At 41.6% G+C, this 21,203-nt stretch overlaps 1 protein-coding gene across 3 annotated transcripts in view; it reads left to right on the forward strand.

Moving 5' to 3' along the window:
- The window catches only part of akap6 (A kinase (PRKA) anchor protein 6), a 136,914-nt gene that overhangs the window by 28,721 nt on the left and 86,990 nt on the right, over positions 1-21,203 (forward strand). For 2 of the 3 annotated variants that reach the window (XM_058614778.1, XM_058614779.1), the window contains 5 exons: positions 113-256; positions 355-498; positions 587-832; positions 9,551-9,673; positions 19,979-20,075. In XM_058614778.1, the coding sequence (XP_058470761.1) occupies positions 113-256; positions 355-498; positions 587-832; positions 9,551-9,673; positions 19,979-20,075 (754 nt within the window). The remainder of the gene's footprint in view (positions 1-112; positions 257-354; positions 499-586; positions 833-9,550; positions 9,674-19,978; positions 20,076-21,203) is intronic. The other variant, XM_058614780.1, reaches the window with a different exon arrangement.

Raw genomic sequence — 21,203 nt, forward strand, 5'->3', positions numbered from 1 at the left:
GTGTGAAATTATTCAAATTTGGCTTTGAATTATACAAATCTAACCAATGAGTTAAGTTTTATTTTATCTGTTAATCGTCTGTGAATTGTGTGTGTTGTGTGTTATCCTCCAGCAGGGGGCCCCGGTTTCACAAAGAGCCAGTCCAGACCGGGAACACTGGTACGGGTCGGAGGAGTTCCTGGCTCTTCCCGCTCAGCTGCGTAAGACGGAGATGCTCGCCATGAAGCTGGAGAGTCTGGCTCAGTCCCTCCCGCTGGTTTGTGCACACGTTTAATCAACATCCTAATGAAAGATTTAAGGTTTTTTTTAACGTGTGTTTGTGAAGATGTTGCTGGGTTAAATGTTCTCCTGCAGAGACCCGGAGACTCAGACCCGGAAGCTCTGCAGGACGTGGACGACTGGGATTTGACGGAGCTCAACCCGGACTGGGACGTCGGGGACAGCGTGAGCTGCGTCGCAGAGAGTGGGGACGATAATTCTTCTCCTCTGCCTCCACTGGTACGTCTTATACTCTCACACACACACACACACACATGTTGATCCAGAACCTTCCTCCCATCACGTCCTCTCTCCGTTCTCCCCGCAGCTTCCTTACAGAAGACACCTGGTCAGCCGGTTTAGCCCCACCTCCTCCAGTGACATCGCGCCCTCGGTCGGGGAAAGCATCGAGTCCGGCCCGCTAAGTGATCTGCAGTCTGAAGAGGATGAGGGCCGGGAGTCTGCGGAGCGCCACCTGCAGGTGAATAGACGTGGACGTGTGTCACTGGTGCAGGAGCTGCTGCAGGACATTCAGAGTCAGGACAAAGACCCTGACATCTGGAGGAAGATTGAGGTAAGGACTGTGCGAAGGTTTTTAACACACATTTATTTCTGAGCTCCTGAAGACTTTAAAACAAAAAAGAAAAATCTGTTTTCTTTAATATTCTCTGGTGTTTACTCCACATTTTCTCTTATTTAAAGGTCCAACGTTTACTAAGGTTTATTGGCTGAAATCGAATATACTACCCAATACGTATGATTGTACAGCTGCTTCGATGTGTTAAATTGCAATATGACAAGAAAGAGCAGTTATTTGATAAAAATGTGCGCACAAACAGCGTCGTCATCATCAGCAGAAAATGTGTTCAGTTTGTTGACAGAAAAATATGCGATGACATCGTCATCTACTTGTTGCTTAAAAAATGGAATATAAAGGGTTAGAACACTAAATATGACCAATTTATTTTAAATAATCAGGTTTCATGTCATTTAAAAGAGAAAAAACCAAACAAATTGAATGTGAACATTTTTTATTTCTATTCTGACAACAATCTGAATCAAAATCAATCAACTTTTACTAGTTTTTCTTGTCGTTGTCACTGTAGTTGCTGTGATGGGCTGGAGGTCTAGTATCAGATTGTCCCATGGCCTTTGTTAAATCATGATCTCACCTCTTAAAGTGATTTAAAGAAAATAATAATAATGTATATGGTGTGTAATAGCAATATAGGGACGGTACATTTTTTGTACCTAAGGTGCTGAGTGTCATTTTTTTTTAAAAATGTTCCGTCAGGGTCAGAACCTCGTACTAGCTTCTCTGACTTCTTTGTTTATCTGTAGCTAGCATTAGCATTAGTATTAGCATGTCTCTGCGTCGAACCAGAGCAAACTTGAGTTCCAACAACAAAGTGAAAGCCAAAATGACTTAAACTCTTTATTTTCTTACTTTTGCCCTCGTCTCCGTGTCTCCAGCCGCTGTGATGGATTGGAGGTCTGGTATCGGATCGTCCCGTGGCCTCCGTTAATTCATCATCCCACTTCTAAAGGTCACGTTTGATTGGCAGGCGGATTATTGATGAGGCCGCCCCGTTGAACTAATCAGTCATATCTGTCGTATTGAATATGGTGAAATGTCAATAGCTCTGGGGATTTATTCTCCTCACCCCGCTGCTCGTTTAATTATCGCAGTAAAGAACCTCCGCTGCTTCTAATATATTTTTTTTTATAGTTTCACTCTTTTCAGATTATTTCATTCCATCTCTTTACGGTGTCATTACATTTTACTTTAATGCTGCGACGTCGCACGCTTCCCTCTGGGTTCGGTCAAGTTTGCATCTTATCTGGTGTCGGCCGGATCCGTCCAGAGCCCGAGGACGGTAATAAGATTATCAGCCAGTATGGTCAGAATATTTTAGGATAATTACGAGTATTTAAAGGCCGTGTCTGTGTGAGAGGGAACTCTGGGTCAGTGACCCCAGACATGTTGCGGGGTGACGTCAGTCCCGCCTCATCGAACCGCGTCCTTCATATTCCTGAAGTCAAATGAGATTCCCCCGCATTAATATTCAGAATGATGATGATTTGACGGATGAAATGTCGAAGCTGTCCCCCGCTCTGCTCCGGTCTCCGTCGCTGTCGTGCGGTTGATTTTGGGAACAGTTTGACAAGCAGCAGTCCGTGTCTGGAATCGGAGCTCCGTCTTTTCTGAGCGAGGAGAAATTTATTTTCCCTTCCCGAGGTTAATTTACTCAAGTTGATCAAATCATGAGATCATTTAAAAGATATTTCTTTAATGATGCATAGATAATGAATGTCGAGGCCAATACTGATGTCAAACCCTCCACCACTACTTCATTATTAAATACAGTTGCCCACAGCGGCAGAGGAGAGGACAAAGAAATGCAAACAAAAAATAGTTTCTTTAAAAAGTCTCTTTGAGTCACTGAGGTAAATCTGAACAAATTGACAAAATAAGACATTTGAACTTAGTGATGGAGGCAGCAGTGGATCAACAACTCCTGTGTGCTGTGATGTTAAAATCACTGATTTTCTCTATGGGGTTTGGTGTGGGAGAGTGAGTGGTTTACAAACTTCAGTTTCCTGTTGGAAAAGTCTGTCTCACAGTGAGAAGAAGACGTAAACAAGTTCTTAAAGATGTCTTAGACTTAGGAGGTTGTTCTCCTAAACTGCAGCGTGACTGGCCAAAGTCTTAAAAGGAGGACGAGAAGACTAGTTTGTAAACCACTCACTCTCCCACACCACATTCCATAGAGAAAATCAGTGATTTTAAAATCCACTGCTGCCTTCATCACTAAGTTCATATGTGTTATTTTAGGATTAGGATTTAAAATCGTACTTTCAGATTTACTTCAGTGACACAAAGTGACCACATGAGGCAGCAGTAGACCAGCAGCTCCTGTGTCCCCACAAGCTAAAATCACGGATTTTCTCTATGGACTTTGGTATGGGAGATTGTGATGTTTATAAACTTCACTTTCCAGTCTGAAAAGTATGTCTAAGATAAAGACGTGATCATGTTCTTAATATATCGCAGACTTAATTTTAACTTGATGTTTTTGTTTTTAAGTGAGAGCTCCGGCTGGTTTTCAGTCACCGTGAGCGACCGTTCGTAAATCTAGGAAAAGTGATGCACTTTAGAAAAAACTTGAGTCCAAAAAAACACACATTAGGAGTCATGCTCTGCTTTCTTATACACACTCAGACACACACTCGCTCTCTCCTCTCCTCTCTGCTCCTGGGTAATTAGCTGATTAGCTGCTTAATTAGCAGCATGTAATCATGGCGATGGATGAGCTGCCTAATTGAGGAAGTGAAGAGAGGAGTGGAAGAGTTGTCTCGGTGTGGAGGATGACATTCTGAGAGTCTCCGCTGAATACACACAGAAAGACAGACAGACAGAGAGAGAGAGAGAGAGAGAGAGAGAGAAATCATCCGTCCAGGGACGAGCGATCACTGCTGGAGCAGAAATGAATCAAATCCAGGAGCAGAACAGAAAAATAATCCGTCGACCAAGTCTCGTCTCCTCTGAGAGAGCGAGGGAGAGGGAAGGAGAGGGTGGTGGAGGTGCAGGGCTGTGTTTGTTGTCGGAGTTGAGTAGATTTGATTAGAGTTGAGATGAACAGAGTAGAAAGAAACAGAATCTCATGTCTGAACTCGTCCCTTTTATGGCAGATGAAATCAGTTGCGTTCGCCGTCAGTGGGATATTTCATTTTCCTCCCAGGTTCATTTTTTTCTGCTGGGGAAACAAAATGAAGAAGAAGCCAAAGTAGATTCGGCTGCTCCACTCAATCGCTGTCTGCTCGTGATGGAGCCGTTCCATCTTAAAGTGTAAATTCTTTTCTCTTTCAAATTAATTTCCATGTATCTGTTCAATTTGATTTGCTAATGTAAAAGTTCAGAGTTGTAAAAGTGTGTCAACACTTGCTGAACTTCACTTGAGTTTGAGTCTGAGGTGAGAAAAAATCGGCCGTAAAATCGTGCCATATGAGCTTCTCATAAACATATCGGCACTATTTATATTATAAAAACAAATCAAATCCTTTATTTCTCTGAAGAAAAACATTTATATTGACATTATTTGTGATTTTTTTATGGTTGCGATTATGATTCGTACATTTCATTTATAGTTATTAGTCATGTTTATTTTAATTTAACCTTTATTTAACCAGGAAAATCCCATTAAGATTAAGAAACCTCGTTTTCAAGGGAGTTCTGGGTAAAATAGGCAGCAGCAAAAGACAAATAAAAAGAAAACGGATTCAATTTAAAAGCAGATTATGTAAAACAAGTGCATGTTCCATGCATAAGGTGCAGAATTTTTAAAAAAGGATAAAATATTAAACCCCTATATTTACCTCTTTGTCATAATGGTTTTAACAACTACATCTGTGTAATCAGATAGATTGTTTCCCTGAATTTTATTGATCCAAAATTCCCTTTAAAACCCATTTACTACTTACTAAAGCAACAAGATGAAAGGTTTTCAGCATGAATATATGCCGGAATAATATTTTATATGACTTTTGACCCATAACAATACATTTCTTTCATATAAATGTGAATAAAACACATTTTCCTACATTTTCTTCATAGTTTCATCGTTATAAACCGCTGACTTCTTTATACAAAGCTTACATTTACTGAAATATTCCTTGTTTCTTTCATATAAATATATATATATATATATATATATATATACTATAGATATTATACAGAAATGGTTTGTCTTTCTGTTGCCGTCCTCCTGCTGTCTCTGCTGTTGGACATGAATATTTTACTCCAGACTTTGTTGTTTTTTTTATTTTTTCATCCTCGCCCTTTGACCCCCGCAGACGCTGCTGTCTCGACCTTGACCGCCTCTTCATTCATTTTGTAACGCAGCGGCCGTCGTTTGCGTCCACGTCACGTAAATGTGCGGCTCGTTCCGTGAAAGCTTATGAGGAAATATACATATATACACACACGCACACGCACATACACGCTCCTGTAATGATGCTGCTGCACCACAGAAAAGAAAAGAGAAGACGGAGAGAGAGAGAGAGAGAGAGAGAGGGTCCAACAGTTAGATAAGTGTCCTGCAGGTCATGTGATCACATGATTGTGTGTGTGTATGGCATCAGCGTCCTCAGTGTGAGGTGTCTGTGTTTGCCGGCGCTGCGGCGCGTCGGCCTATCTGCGAGCAGTGGGGGACAGACAGACAACAGACTCACATCAACACTCGTCTGATTGGCCCGGCGGGAGGGCGGGGCCACCAACCGACACGAGAGACGAGAGGAAAATAAGAGAGAGAGAGACGGAGGAGGGTGTGTGTTTATTTATTTATTTTCTTTTGTTGTTTCTATAGATAAACAGGTTGAAGAGGAGGTAAAGGTAAAGCAAACACTGAGTGAGTGAGTGAGTGAGGAGAGGAGGAGAGAGTTTGTGAAGTTAATCTAAACTGTGAGTCACCGGTTTTCATCTGAGGAAATTCAACATAAGATAAGATAAGAGAGTCCTTTATTAGTCATTTATATTGTAAAATGTAAATCAAGATCATTATTAATAATAAACATGCATTTCCACATTTGGTACAATTCCTCTAAACCTTAAATATCACATAAATCCCGGGTTCTCAAACTGTGGTGCGTGCGAGCTTCCCCTGCTTCCTTTGCAGCTGAGCCTCACATTAAAAGTTTATCAGTGAGTGTTACTGCTGTGCTTTTAATTTGAAAAACTTGAGAACTGTTAATGATGACATCACAACATTTTATCCTGTGAGCTGTAAAATAATTTAAAAAAAAACCTCTTCGCAGTTTTCTAATCCACATTTATTAGCAATAAATATTAATGTTGAGTTTAGTAATCTAATGTAATCTGGGCTTGAGTTTCAATGAAATGGTGGGATTATGAACATGAGGGTGAGCATAGTGTCTCTCTCTCGCTCCTGTTGTCCTCGTGTTCCATCCTCGTCTCGTGCCGCGGACGCACAGAAATGTAATGGCGGAGGACGAGCTCGGCATGCTGGGAGTTTGAGTCCACGTCGCTCAGCGTTGTCTGAACAGTGATTATTTCAGCAAACGGCGATTTGGGCGGAGTTCTCAGCTCCCAGCAGGCCGCCGCCATGTTTCCCAGGAGCCTCAGTGGATTACAGTCATGAAAGCAGCTGTAAGCAGCCCCAGTGCATGCTGGTCCATCAAATCTATGAACTTCTGGTCTTATCTTCTCTCTGTTTCCTTTACTTTCACTCTGCCTGATCCCCTCTTTCCTTTTCCTTCCTTTCTTTCTTCATTTCCTCTTTCCTCTCCTCCTTCCTCTCCCTTACTCGCTTCCTCTTATCCTTCCTTCCTCTCCTGTGATCCCATCAATACTTTTGATTTCCATCTCTCCTTCGTAACGAGCAGCAGCAGCAGCAGCAGAGATTGACAGAATCATATCAATATATATATTTATATATGTATATATTTGTTTAGGGTCATGGTTGTAATTAACATACTGACGCTCAATCGGTCAAGGTTTGTGTCTCACACACACACACACACACTGGTATCATCACAGAAACTCGTCTTCACACACGAGGACAGACTCGCACAGATTCGATGCAGTGATTTGTAGACGAGGTGAAAACACAGACTCCAGTCATTTCCATCACATTTACCTTCACACCGTCCTCTTCCTCCTCCTCCTCCTCCTCCTCCTCCTCCTCCTCTGCTCTGTCATTAGTTTTTCTGAATCCCTCTCAGATACAGATATGGAAACCAAACTGGATGCTGAGAATATGAGAATTGTCTGTGTTACACTTGTTATTCAGCGGCGGATGTTTGAGGTCGGACTGGAAACAATGAATTTCAGGCGTCACGTTAGTGAACATCCTCAGTTTTATGTAAATGACTTCTCCATTTCCTCAGTGTGTGTGTGTGTGTGTGTTTATCTCGCTGGTTTGTTTCCATATAAGATTCAGTCTGCAGCCTCACGTCGACCTCTGTGTGTGTTTGTGTGTTGTGGGCGCTCGTCTCTGCCTGCAGCCGTCCACCTGAAGACGCAGTTAACCGTCCTCTGAAACGTGAGACAATTACGGCCGATTACCTGAAATGATTCGACTCAATTTTTGTTTCAATAAATCAAGATAATTAATTTTTTGCCTGGTTATGAAAGAGATTTTCGCAGAACTTATGAATCTCTAACCTGGTGCGTCATTAAAAATATTCATTTGCTTGAATAAATGTTGTTTAAATGCAAACTATTCATCCTACGATGACTATCGGACATTTAGCTGACAGCCCATAGTCACGTGAAATTATCGTGGTCACGGTTTCTACGCTACGTTAAAAAATGCAACATTTCGTGATTTATTTAAAAGTGCCACAAGGGGGAGCTGCATCTTTTCAGTCATTCCAGGATGTCACGATTTTTACTCACCATTCTTGTTGTTCGCTCTAAAATATTAATGAAGAGTAACATGTTTTTGTAATGTTACAATATTTTAAGTATCGCATTTGTGACATTTTATTATATATAGTGAAAATTGTTTCATAATCCATCAATCTGTGGATTATTTGATTATGTTAAACTGCGTCATGTGGTGTCCGTAAAATGACGAAAATGTTCTCCAACAAACCAAGGATCTAACACGAGCAAAGAGACCAGAACGTACTCATATTTAAGAGGCTGAAGAGAATCCCAGAAACACTCAAACGTATTCAAAATAGTTGTTTGTTAATTAAATAATCCATTAATAACATCTTTATGGACAGAAAAAACATTTTAAACAGAAAAATTACACACGTCTGAGTCAAAACGCTGTCCACAAACAAAAGATCTTCACTTTTCTTCATCACACGTTCACAGTAAAGAAAACAACAACATTTGTAGAAATGAATTCATTCATGATCAAACACTACAGATACACACACTGTGCCCTCACAGGGTTTAATTAAATAAATCCACATGTAATCGATGAGTTTGTTTAAGTGTTTTTTTTTATTCATCTGTGATTTTTCAGCTTCTTAAATGTGAATATTTTCTGGTTTCTTTGCTCCACATAACGAAGAAATCATTAAAACTTGACAAATGGAGAAAACAACCGACAGTTTCAGTTTTTTCACGTTTTTCCTCTTTGTGTCGTGACTCACACAAAATAAAAGCACACGTTCCTGTGCTTTTATTTTGACACAGTGAGAAAGTTAGTGATCCTGACGTCTCTGACTGAAGCTCCCTCGTCTCGTTTGGTGTGCGTGAAAATGCATTGAAACGTGAACTGTGCGTCTCCTCGTCTCGTGCTCCTCTCTTCAGAGCGGAGGTTTAAACTCTTCACGTCTGTTGTGACTGCTTGTGAATCCTCTTCAGCAGTGAAGTGGATTCAAACGGCACAGATCTGTACTGGATCAGATACGACTTCGACTCGTTCTCCTCCCGTTCTTTCTTTACATTTTACTCCGCGAAAAAATAAAGAGAAGAAATAAATTCAGGGAAAATATTTTTAAATAATTCTATTTATTTCATTTATTCTTAATTCAGTTTCATGTTTTAATTCTTCAGTCTCTTCATGAATCCTCATGTTGGCCAGTAGATGGCAGTAACTCTCCACCAGGCAACGAACGCTGCTTCTCTTCTTCTTCTTCTCCTCCCTATGTTGTTTTCCCCTCTCTTCATCAGTCCACCTGTGTGTGTGTGTGTGTTATCTCTTTCATTTTCACTTCTTTTTCCTGTTCTTCTTTTTCCACCCCTGTTGATTTTTCTTGTTTTCCTCCACTTTTCTTTTTTCCAGCACTGTGTTTTTCTTTCTTCTCTCTAAATTGTTTGTTTCAAGCGTCCTCGCCGCATCATTTTCGTGCCGTAACTACCTCTCATTTTCATTTCATCCACTTCTCAGTCTCTTCTCGTTTCATTCTCGCCCTCCACACTCTCACTCTGTTCTCGCTCTTTTCTTCATTTCACCATTTTCACTCCTCACTCCTCCCTCTGTCTGTGTTTTTAATCCTAATCTGTGTTTACCTGTTACATCCGGCAGCTCTTTCTTCTCTTTCTGTCCTTGAATTTCTCTCCTCTCCTCTCCTCTCCTCTTGTTTCCTCCCCTCACCTGCCTGTCTTCTCTTTATCTCTCTCTTCTTTTTTCCAGAGTATCTTCTCTTCTGGTCCTCATCCTCTCATCCCTCCGTCCCTCTCTGCTGCAGTGTTTTTGTTGAGTGTTGTGTTGATGTGGGTCCAGCAGATTCTGGACAGAACCTCACAGTTTTTTTTTCATGTTATGACTGTTTTAAATCTCTCTCTCCCTCTCTCTGTGTTTGTCCCCAGTGTTTCGTGCAGCAGTTGGACGGCTTCATCTCGTGGCTGCAGGAGGCGCTGGACAGCACGGAGAACTGGACGCAGCCCAGACAGGAGCTGGACAGCCTGAGGGTTTACCTGGACACACACCTGGTCAGAGCACAAACACGCACACTCACACGCTGTGTTTTTATCCCTGCATCTGCGAGGACACGCTCTGCTGCTGCACGCACACACACACACGCACACACACACACACACACACACACACACACACAGTGGCTCCAGCAGCAGAGACTCAGCATGGTGCCACTCTGTGTGAATGAAGTGTCAGAAAAGGAGCCGGTGCTTTGAGACGAGCTGAAAACACAACCTGCTGCTCGTTCTCTCTTCACACTCACCTGACGTGAAACAGCTGATCAACAGCTGATGATCAGCTGATCAACAGCTCATCATCACGGTCACACAAACGGGCACTGGTGCTTTTTTACTTTGCCATGGTTACGGTTTGATGTGGTTTGTGTTTCCACTGTGGATCACAGGTTTTTCTGGGACTGATGCTGATTTGTCTTTTCTTTTTACCTCAATCTGATGAAAGAAAACTCTTTAATGTTCAAAAAAGTAACACATAAAATGCACAACTTCAGTAACCTAACCACACACACACACACACACACAATTCACACATGGGTTTATGATCCCAAATTTGCATGTTTTCATTTACATACATGCATATAAATGTGACACACACACCCACACACACACGCGCTGGTTTCTATGACTTCAGAGGACATTACATTGACTTACATTCATTCACCTTAACCATCATTACTATTGACCTAATCCTAATCCTGACCTCAGCCTAATTTTAAAACAGGTCATCGCCTTAAACTTAAGTCAATTACTTGATTTTTGTCCCCATCATGTGACAGTGTAAACAGATTAAGGTCCCTACAACATAAGGAATAACAGGTACACGCGCACACACACAGGTTTGAAACCTTTCAAATCTTAGTCCTAAACCTATAACCCGTTTCTCAGAAATGAGGTTCTGCCTCATTAGGACCAGGTTTTGGTCTCCATGAGGACAACTGGTCCTGACAAGGTCAGTGTTTATGACAAAAGGACCTAAGGAGGTGGAGAATACAAGAACACACACAATAATAAAACCGCACCACTACAGGCAGCAGAGCAGAGAATGTAGAATATGAAAACTGACTTTCTGTCCAAACTTTAGCTTCTTCCTGAAAGTGTTCTTTTCAGGCGACATTAAACGACTCTAAAGTCTCCCTGACTTCAGCTTCTTTCAGCCGAAACACTGTACACTGTGTTTGTAGTTGTACATCACTGTGTTTACACGTCAACAACTTCATCAATGACCTTTGGAGAGCAGCGTACGCAGCTTTTAACTCAGACACTGTCAAGTATTATATTGTATTATATGTCGAGATGACTCAGTGTCAGATTTGACACGGTGAAAATGTATTTACCAGCGAGCCACAACAAGCCATTTTAAAAACACAAGTTCAGGTCGCATGATACACGTCGCCTTGTCTGCTTTAAAAGGCTGCTTTCTTTTAAAATAATAATAATAAAAAAATAATCTCTAAATCAAAAAAAGGATCAGTGCATCTCTATTTCCACCGTTTGACACGAGGGAGGGATCTGCTGGAGGTCATAAGATCAGGAGTTTGGCGTCGCCTGTAAAGTGCAGAGGGACGATGTGAGCGACGGGAAAATAAACAACACGGAACAGACTCTCATTTCATCCTCACCGCCTTTATCCACGTTCCTCTCTTTTTGTTCCAATTTGTTTTCACCTGCAGCTCTTTGTTTTCTTACACACACACACACACACACACACACACGCACCATCTGCCCTTTCCTTTCTCCCTTTTCCTGCCTCTTTGTCTCTTTTTATGTCTCCTTCAATCTCACTGTGTTCGTTTTGTTGTTTTTACCAAACAGATTAAAAAAAAAAAGGCAATGTGTTTTTCTAATTTACACACACGCACACACACACACACACACACACACACACACGGGGAGAGAGGGAGAAACAAACCGAAGTATTAGCATATAAGCGTGCAATGTAAATGCATACACACAACAGTAGACATGTCTCCTAGCTGCACGCACACACACACACACACACACAGGTTCCATTTGCATACATTTGCATGTTCCTAGACAGATTTCTAAATCAACATATCTGTCCCTGCAGAACAGCATCTCCCTCTCACACACACACACACACGCTAACTTGTCTTATCTCGTTATTTATTTCAGCTGTGTGTGTATATGTGTGTGTGTGTGTGTTTGTTTTTGGGGTTTGTTTACACGTGTCGTGCGTCGACTTTGTTGTGGGTGCCAGCAGCGCTAACGTTAGCGGCGGTTAGCTTCAATTAGAATTGCCGGCTCTTAATTGGCGCGTCTCGTTAAATAAAGCAGGGAGAGGATGAAAAAGCATCGCTAATAGGACTTTGAACTGCTGCACTGTTGATAGCGCGCTCGCTAACTGACTGTGTGTGTGTGTGTGTGTGTGTGGCTGCGTCGATAGTCACACTTGCACTTTGTAGTTATTAGTGAGTATTTGTGTGGATATTTGTTTGATGACTGCAGCAGAGCCAGGTTTCTGTGAATCAGACAGTAATGTGTCTCTTCACTGCAGTCAACACAGAGAGAGGACAGGACACAGGGACAGACGGGGGTGTACATGTCCTGCGTCTCATGTCGAGGCTGGGGTTGAGGTCGGGACGCTTGACTTTGACTTTCTGTCGCGTCCTGACTCAGAGTCAGTGCAGATAAGAAACAGGAAGGGACTTAACCTGACCTTTTATGTCTGTCTGAGTTTTCAAAGTACGACTACATCCATACAACCGTGTGGAGACGAGCATTTAATCTGCGTATCAGAGATAACGTGCAGCCGCACTGACGGATTCTTTTCTCTGTCGCTGTTTGTTTGTCTGAAGAAAACATCAGAGCTGAGGCTTCTGTTATGAGACGTGAGACGAGGTGAAACCCAGAGTAACCCCGCGTGTTCCTTCTCTGTTGCGGCACAAGAAGTGATTTGCATCCACTTTAGTTAATGTGTCGACTTCCACTGACTACGTCACTTACGCAGAGAATAGAGATAATAGTTCTATTTTATCCAGACGACACACCACGGCACTTCAATTCAGCAGAATTTGGCACGAGCGGAACCAAACGTCCAACACTGATACAACGTTACAGCGCCCGGTGTCTTTACTCTTGCAAATCCAGTGTTCTCTTCTTGTTCTCCGGTCAGTCGGTGAAATATCCGCTTAGTTGTATCCACCCCCCCCCACCCCCATTTCGCGACTCCAGCTTTCCTGCCCACAAAAAAACTCAACTCTCCTTGTACGAAGTTTTCTGTAAACACGACAGACTCTTGACACTGTAGTACACATACCAGCCCTGTATGTGGCACTGTGACACTGCCAAAAGAAATACACCCAAAAAATGGAGTAGAGGACATGAAGCTTGAACACTGTACAAACAACAAAATCATCGTTTTCCCAAAGTAACATATTGGTTTTATACCTGAAAACACAAGGAGAAAGTTTTGAGATATTTTTCACTCTGGGAACTGAGAACTGAAACGATACCAAACTTGTGCGAATTCTCCTGAACGCTAGTTCTGACGAGTTTTTTGACTTTTGTCTTAATGTGCACGGCAGCCTTGATGCAGGTGCAGAATTGACCACAATTTAAAAGAAAAGGACAATGCTCCAGAAGCCTCGTCAGTGTGGATGTAGCCTCGGTAGTGTCTTCACTTCCTCGTCTTAATCTTCTTCTTTATGCCCCCCCCCCCAAAGATGTGGAACTTTTAAAATGTCACAAATATATTTGAGTTGTTTTTTTGCCAAAGCTGCTGCTCAGTGGCATTTTTATCAATGAGGAGGAACTGGTGAATTTGCAGGGGACTATTTTCTGCCGGGGATTAATCCACCTTTGTGTGTGTGAGACACAAACACATATGATTCTCGTTATTTGGATCGATACGTTGATGTTTTTCCTCTCTCTCTTGACAACAGGAACCACACAAATATAACGTCCTTTAGTCTCGCTGCAGTCATGCACAGTGATTTATATGAATGTCGTGTTCAGGGAACACACTTTGTCTATGTTTAATTTTCTCCCTCTACCTCACTCACTCTCTTGTTTGTGATTTTCTATTTCTTTGTCTCACACACACTCACACAAACTCATTCCCTTTCCTACTCTCTCTCTCTCTCTCTCTACATATATATATATATATATATATATTGCTTTTTGTCACACACACACAAACACGTAAACACACACGCAAAAACACACAGCTCCAGGGCAGCAGTGGGCGGAGTGGATGTGCTTTCCCAGCTGAATATTTGGTCCAGCTGGTGTGTGTGTGTGTGTGTGTGTGTGTGTTTTAGGACGCGTGGAGCAAATAAGCACAGGTCTTTCCGGAACCCCGGGGAGATCAGTGAGGCAAGAGGACGCTTACACTCTCACACACAAACACACACAAATTGGTTCATCTATCCTTGTCAGGACTTTGCATAGACTTCCATTCATTGTGTGTGGGGTGTAGGGGGTGTGGGGGGGGCAAGTTACGGCCTTAACCATAACCAAACCTAATCCTAACCTCACGTTCAAGCCTTGACCTCTAACCTCAACCAGGACCTTTAAAACATTCCATTTTACCACATTAGGATCAGAGTTTGGTCCCAACAAGGTCAGTGTTTATTGTGGAGAGACACACACACACACACACACACACACACACACAGGCTGCTCTTTGTAAGGCACTGAGAGATGGCGGCCAATGAAAGGCCTATTGATTTGGTCTGATGGGTGATCCAGGCCTTTGAATCCCATTACCAGCAGCAGCAAAACACTACTGGTGGCAACATGAGAGGAGGAAGGAGGGAGGGAGTGGGGGGGAGTAAAGAGCTGTGAGAGGGAGGTGGAAGGGTCCAGCAACTGCTTCACAGCAAAATCTGAGAACATTGATTATGTGGAGATACGGGTATATGAACCAAAATGTCCGCCTGAAACATGTGACCGGAGGATTCGCCTCGTGTCTGCGTTTCTGTCGTCACGCGTGTGTGTGTGTGTGTGTGTTTTCTGGGTGTCGTCCAAGAAATTAAAACAGTCGCAAATGACTTTCTCATGAGTAATTGCAAAATAAATGTAATATCTTTCTCATTTAGCGACAAGTATGGAGTCGTTTTCATTTTGTTTTTGAAAACTACCCGCACAGGACGACGGCTTCTAATTAGACCTCGACAATTCATCAGTTTGAAACAAAAGAAAAAATCGCAATTTAAAAACGACGCAATTAGAGAAGGTCCGCAGTTTGATCGTGCGTGATCATCTTTGCTTCTGTGCCAATTCAGTGGCTCAATATTGAAGTCAGGCTTAACTTCAAAGGTTATATCACAAATCACTTTTTTGTGAAAAAAGATTTTTACTGAAATTGTTTAGCGCTCGTTCCAATGCAATATTTTTCCTAAATGATGCTTCATAGGGTATGTTTTTGTCCTCAGTTTAGTGCTCTGCTGCGCCCTCTAGGCTCCAGAAAGTATAACTGACACTTGTCTTACGATAACTGTTCCTTTCTTTGAAACAATAGTGTGTTGTTTTTTTTTTTACTTTATTGAGACATTTTTCATGGAAAGAATGTTGAAACCACGATCTTTACAGAAACACATGCTTTTTTTGTGCCCAAACCTTTTCACATTCATTCATTCATTCATTCATTCATTCATTCATTCATTGACATGCACGTCTGTTGATACTTAAATACAACATTTCCTCTGACGGAAGCAGAATAACTGTGGCTGCACTTTAGTTTGGCGGGAGCTTCATTTTTCAGAGACAAGGTTGAGTTTGTTCTTACAGTATATTTTTAGATTTGTGCTGGTTTTATTGTGCCCATAAAGACGGAATCATGTGGACGAGAGGAGTGAAAGACATGAGGAGGACGAGGAGAGGAAGGGATGCTAGAGAGAGAGAGAAAAGAGGGATAAAATCAGAGAAGGAGTGAGGTAGAGGGACGAGAGAAGGGAGGGAAGGATGATGTGAAAAGATGAAGGAGACACTGAAAATTGCTCCATGCTTTTATTAGTTAATATAAAAAAACAGGAAAATAGAGAGCAGAGGAGAGAGAGGACACACACACACACACACACCCTGAGGGAATACCACTGTACTGCAGTAGCTTCTCTCTGCTCTGTCTGAATGGAGACAATTTGATCATCATTATTACAAAGACTCTTTGATCAGATCATGTCTCATCAACCTGAGCCTGGCTGCTGTGTGTGTGTGTGTGTGTGTGTACGATCTCAATGTCAAACCTCAATGTCATCTGCGCATCAGCGTCACTGAACCTCTTAGCGTCTCGCTAATGTCCCAGTGCTAAAACATTAGGTAGGCTTCTGATGCCATCCTACCCCAGTGCTCCGGGCTAATATGCTAATGCTAACAGGTAATCTGATTCACTCGCTTTTTGCTTTGAAGCCGCTTGTCTCCCAGCCCACTGTGTGTGTGTGTGTGTGTGTGTGTGTGAGTGTGTGTATGCTAATTAGAGCAGGGAGCTGTGCCTCTTTAGGGCAGTACTGACTGTCCTCAAATCCACCTGCTGCCTTCAACATGCAACAGTTTCACCTTAAAATGAGACGAGGCTCACCTGTCACTATAACTGCACTTCATACGGAGTTTGACCTCATATGTTTTCCTGAGGCTCACTCTCCCACACCAAGGTCCAGAGAGAAAATCAGTGATTTTAGCTCGCGGGGGACACAGGAGCTGCTGGTCTACTGCTGCCTCGTGTGGTCACTTTGTGTCACTGAGGTCAATCAGAATGAAGGATTTTTAATGCCGAATAATACAAAATAGGACATTTGAATTTAGTGATGGAGGCAGCAGTGGATCAACAACTCCTGTGTGCTGTAATGTTAAAATCACTGATTTTCTCTATGGGCTTTGGTGTGGGAGAGTGAGTGGTTTATGAACTTCAGTTTCCTGTTGGAAAAGTCCGTCTAACAAAAGACTGGGACAATAAAATGTAATGTCAGTTAAAGTCTACGATATCTATGTCACATGTTCACATCTTTATCTCACTGTGAGACAGACTTTTCCAACAGGAAACTGAAGTTTGTAAACCACACACAGGAGTTTTTGATCCACTGCTGCCTCCATCACTAAGTTCTAATTCTTATTTTGTATTATTCGGCTTTGAAAATTTTTATGATGCACAAATTCATATACTGTATGTAAAAGGTTTAGAGAACACTGGCTTATAAAGATACACCAAACAGCTGTAAAGGGCCATCCATCATTTTAATAACGATAACAATAATATCTTTTATTTATATAGTGCCTTTAACTTATGCAAAAGACACTTTACACCAATGTGAGACACTAAAAAAATACACAACAAACAGATATTAAAATAGAAAAACAGACACGGTAGTAATGGAGTGATCTGTCACAACCCGTAATCTCAGTCACTGAGTTAATCTTGCTGATTGAAGTGCTTGAAATGTCCTCAAAAACATCCATAACAATGAGTTTTCTTTAAAGGAGACGCCACACAGTCTTTTCTACTCTGCCTGATTGTCTCTATTTCCCTCTCACACACCTCTCTCTGTGTGTCTCTCTCTCAGTGTGTGTGAGTGTCTCTGCGTCTCACAGACACATAAATACATAAACACAGCCCTGTTGTCTGACGCGCATAAAAGCAGAGCTGCTCTGCATGCCTTATCGCCACCGTGATTGATGGCTGGCTGGCTGTTCTACTCTTATCGATTCTGTGCTCTTCATATATTAAACGGAGGAAACGGAGGCGAATCGCTGGTGGAAAACGAGGCGCTGAAATACGATCGCTCGCCGCGATAGCCCGGCTAATCTGCGCCACCTAATTCATTCCTAACATGGGCCGGGCCTCCTCCGGCTGAGGCGCAGGCAGTCACGCCGTGTTTTCCTCCGCCGCTGATAGATGTACTTTATGTTTATTAGCTGTGAGGTATTTCACCAGCTTATCTGGGAATTACGCGGGGCACGGCGGCCTCCGAGTCTGTAAAATTACTCAATCAGCCGTGAGATTTGGAGTAATTTACGAGGTTCGCGAGGCGGTAATGATGGCAGAATGCACACAGTCATGTTTTATTTGGAGAATGTTGATGTATGGAGGTGGTGGTGGTGGTGGTGGTGGGGTTTTCTGAAGAGGTGTAGCTGCTGGTTTGGATTTCAGAGTGATATTTTATTGTTTATCTGTGAAATGTAACGTGTAAGGCGCACAGTGTCACTGCTATCTGCTCACATCCTGTAAAGCTGCTTCTCAACAACACAGTCCTTAACTCTTTAATCACAAATGGAATCTGTTACATATTTTAACAAGTATAGACAACACGTGATGCACGACCTGCGATAAAGATCCTATCACGACACAGTCATTCTGTGATATTTAGTATATATTACAAGACACCATAGAATCAATACATCTGTGTAACTAAAGAATAGAAAATGCAGATATAATCGTAAATTGTCCTGCTCAACTTCACAATATGTGTTGTTCTTTTGTTGCCTTTGATGTCGCCGCTTTATCTCACTGTGAGACAGACTTTTCCAACAGGAAACTGAAGTTTGTAAACCACTCACTCTCCCACACCAAGTCAAAGAAAACTGTAACTTTGGCGTCACTGCATTCATCATTTATTTGTCATACATGAAGATTTTTTTGCTGTTCCCATATTTCATATAAGTTGATATAAAGCATACATTTTGACTCATTACATTTTTTCCTCTGCTTTTAAGTATTTTTCTTATATTTAAGAGGGGAAAAAAAAATCAATAATGGCATTAATCATTGCTTACAGACGGTATTTTTATCCCCTAATCGCTGCCGTGGCTGCAGACCCTCAGTGTGTGTGTGGGGGGGCTTCTGTGTGTGTGTGTGAGGGATTAAAATGCGTCGTCCCATCCGTCTCCACAGTGTGTATCCTGCTCCATAAATATTGGTATATTGGTGGTGTGGAGGTCTGACCTTGTCATGTGTTGACTGATGCTCATGTGACCCTCAGCTCAGCTCAGCGCAGACAGACGAGTGTCTGAGACACGAGTCGACCCGGAGCCGAGTCTCAGAGGAAAAATGTGTCGGACGAAAAGTATTTTCTTCTTCACATCATCACAAACGACAACTTTGAGTTTGTGCGAGAGAATCATACAAATCAACCACAAATTGTCCTCGTTTATGAATAATGAAGTGATTCCAGCGGTTATTTTGTAGGTGAAAATGTACGAAAAACGTTTCTGAACCTTTTATTTAACTCAAGCTGCAGCTAACTATTATTTTCTCGTTCGATAGATGGGGTTAAGGTTTGGTCCAGAAAATGTCTTAAAAACCGGCATTTAAGAAACTGAAAAATGACAGAAACTAGAAAATATTCACATTTAAGAAGCTGAAAAATGACAGAAACTACAAAATATTCACATTTAAGAAGCTGAAAAATCACAGAAAGTAGAAAATATTCACATTTAAGAAGCTGAAAAATCACAGAAACTAGAAAATATTCACATTTAAGAAGCTGAAAATTACAAAGTAGAAAATATTCACATTTAAGAAGCTGAAAAATGACAGAAAGTAGAAAATATAAATGACAGAAACTTTAATTTTCCACCTAAAAACTTTCCTCGTCATTTCATTTGTCTTTATAACTTTATTTACACTATTTTCTCCATTAATCGATTAGTCGTGTGCTTTAAAAAATGTCAGAAAATGCGTAAAAATATTGTCCACCTGTAATACCTCCACCGACCACCAATGGGCCACACCCCACACACATGCTGGGAAAGACGAGAATATTATTTTTATTTTCTGTATGTTTTTTAAATTCAAATATTTGTATGAATCGTTGTACAACAATGTGGAGCTACAGAGGAGTCGCACACACACAAGCACACACGCACACACGCACACACACACACAGACATAATTCTATCAAGGGACGTGTGTGTGTGCGTGTGTGTGTGTTAATAATGTGTGTGCAGCTTGTCCCACAGCAGCACAGCAGGATGTCAGAAGTGGTTAAGTCTCGAGGTTTGAGCACCTTGAGGCTTATATACACACACACACACACACACACACGCACACACACACACGCACACCCACTAACACACACACATAGAGAGAGAGAGAGAGAGAGAGAGAGAGAGCGAGAGAGAGAGAGCGAGAGCCAGATCAGAAAGGGCTGTAATGATGTTCAGAGATCTGACTGGAGTGTTTCCCAACATCGCCTCAGGGTCATTCATCCATTCATCCATTCATCCATTCATCCATCCACACACATTACTAGTATGTACTGCTGCCCAGTATACGTCCAAAAATGTCCTGTATATCAACCATATGCTTAAAAAATGTTGAATGGTTTGATGATGATTGATGTGTTTCAGAGTTTCAAGCTGAACGTGGACGGTCACAGCGCTCTGAAGGAGAACATCGTGGAGGAAGGACGAGCGCTGCTCACCGTCATCACCTGCCACCAGTCAGGTACACGCACACACACACACACACACACACACACACACACTGGTGGCCATCATAACCCAGCCTCAACTCTGTTCCATTCATTATTAATATTAGGATTAACAGAGTGACCTTCAGTGAAGAGAACTCATATGAACGTCTGCGAGAGAGAGAGAGAGAGAGAGATGAAGATGAAGAGAGAGAGAGAGAGAGAGAGAGATGAAGATGAAGAGAGAGAGAGAGAGAGAGAGAGAGCAGGAAGGAAAGCCAGTGGGCAAAAACATTCAATAAAACTTAATATTTTCTCAAATTTTTGAGCGAGAGAGGGAGGTGGGACTGCCGTGATTCCTCGAATATTAGTCGACTACTAAATGAATCACCAACGTTGTTTTTTTAAATAATTAAACCCAGTTAGAGTGATTTTTCAGCTTCTTAAATGTGAATATTTTCCCACTTTATTAGCTCCATAAAACAAAGAAATCATTCAAACCACTTTGACAGTGCTTTTAATCCAAATCTGACAAACATGAATCTCGGCGGTCTCATCGCCAACGTGAAGGCCCGTCTCCCTATTTTTATGTTGCTGTGCCTTTAACCCCGTTAAGCACTTTGGTTTTTTATTTTTTGTTTGTGGACAAAAACAAGACGCTTGAGAACCTCATTATTTCCAGGTTTGACAAACAAATATAAAGACAATGTCTGCTAGTAAAAGAACGACAAGACGTTTTTAGGTGGAAAATAAAAGTATTTCTAAGAGACTTTTTTGATATTTTGAAGCTTCAACAACACCTTTTATTGAAGAAAATCAACATTTTTTTGATCATTTCCTTATTTTGAGACAAATAATCAATTATTTATAAATGACTACATCTTTAAAACAGTTCAAACCACTTTGTGTGATTTTTCAGCTTCTTAAATGTGAATATTTTCTGCTTTCTTTGCTCCATAAAACAAAGAAATCCTTATACAACGGATTTGTTTTAGTTTGTGGACAAAATCAAGACAAAGTTTGACAAACACTGATCAACATAAATCATCGATTAATGGAGAAAATAGTGGACAGAAACTACTGGGTTAGAAGAAAGAAATTGTTGTTTATAGTATAAATAGCACCCTTCATTTACATAAAAGGAGTGAAACAATGATTTTGAG

This window comes from Solea solea, chromosome 18, assembly GCF_958295425.1.
Source record: "Solea solea chromosome 18, fSolSol10.1, whole genome shotgun sequence".
Taxonomy (NCBI): Eukaryota; Metazoa; Chordata; class Actinopteri; order Pleuronectiformes; family Soleidae; genus Solea; species Solea solea.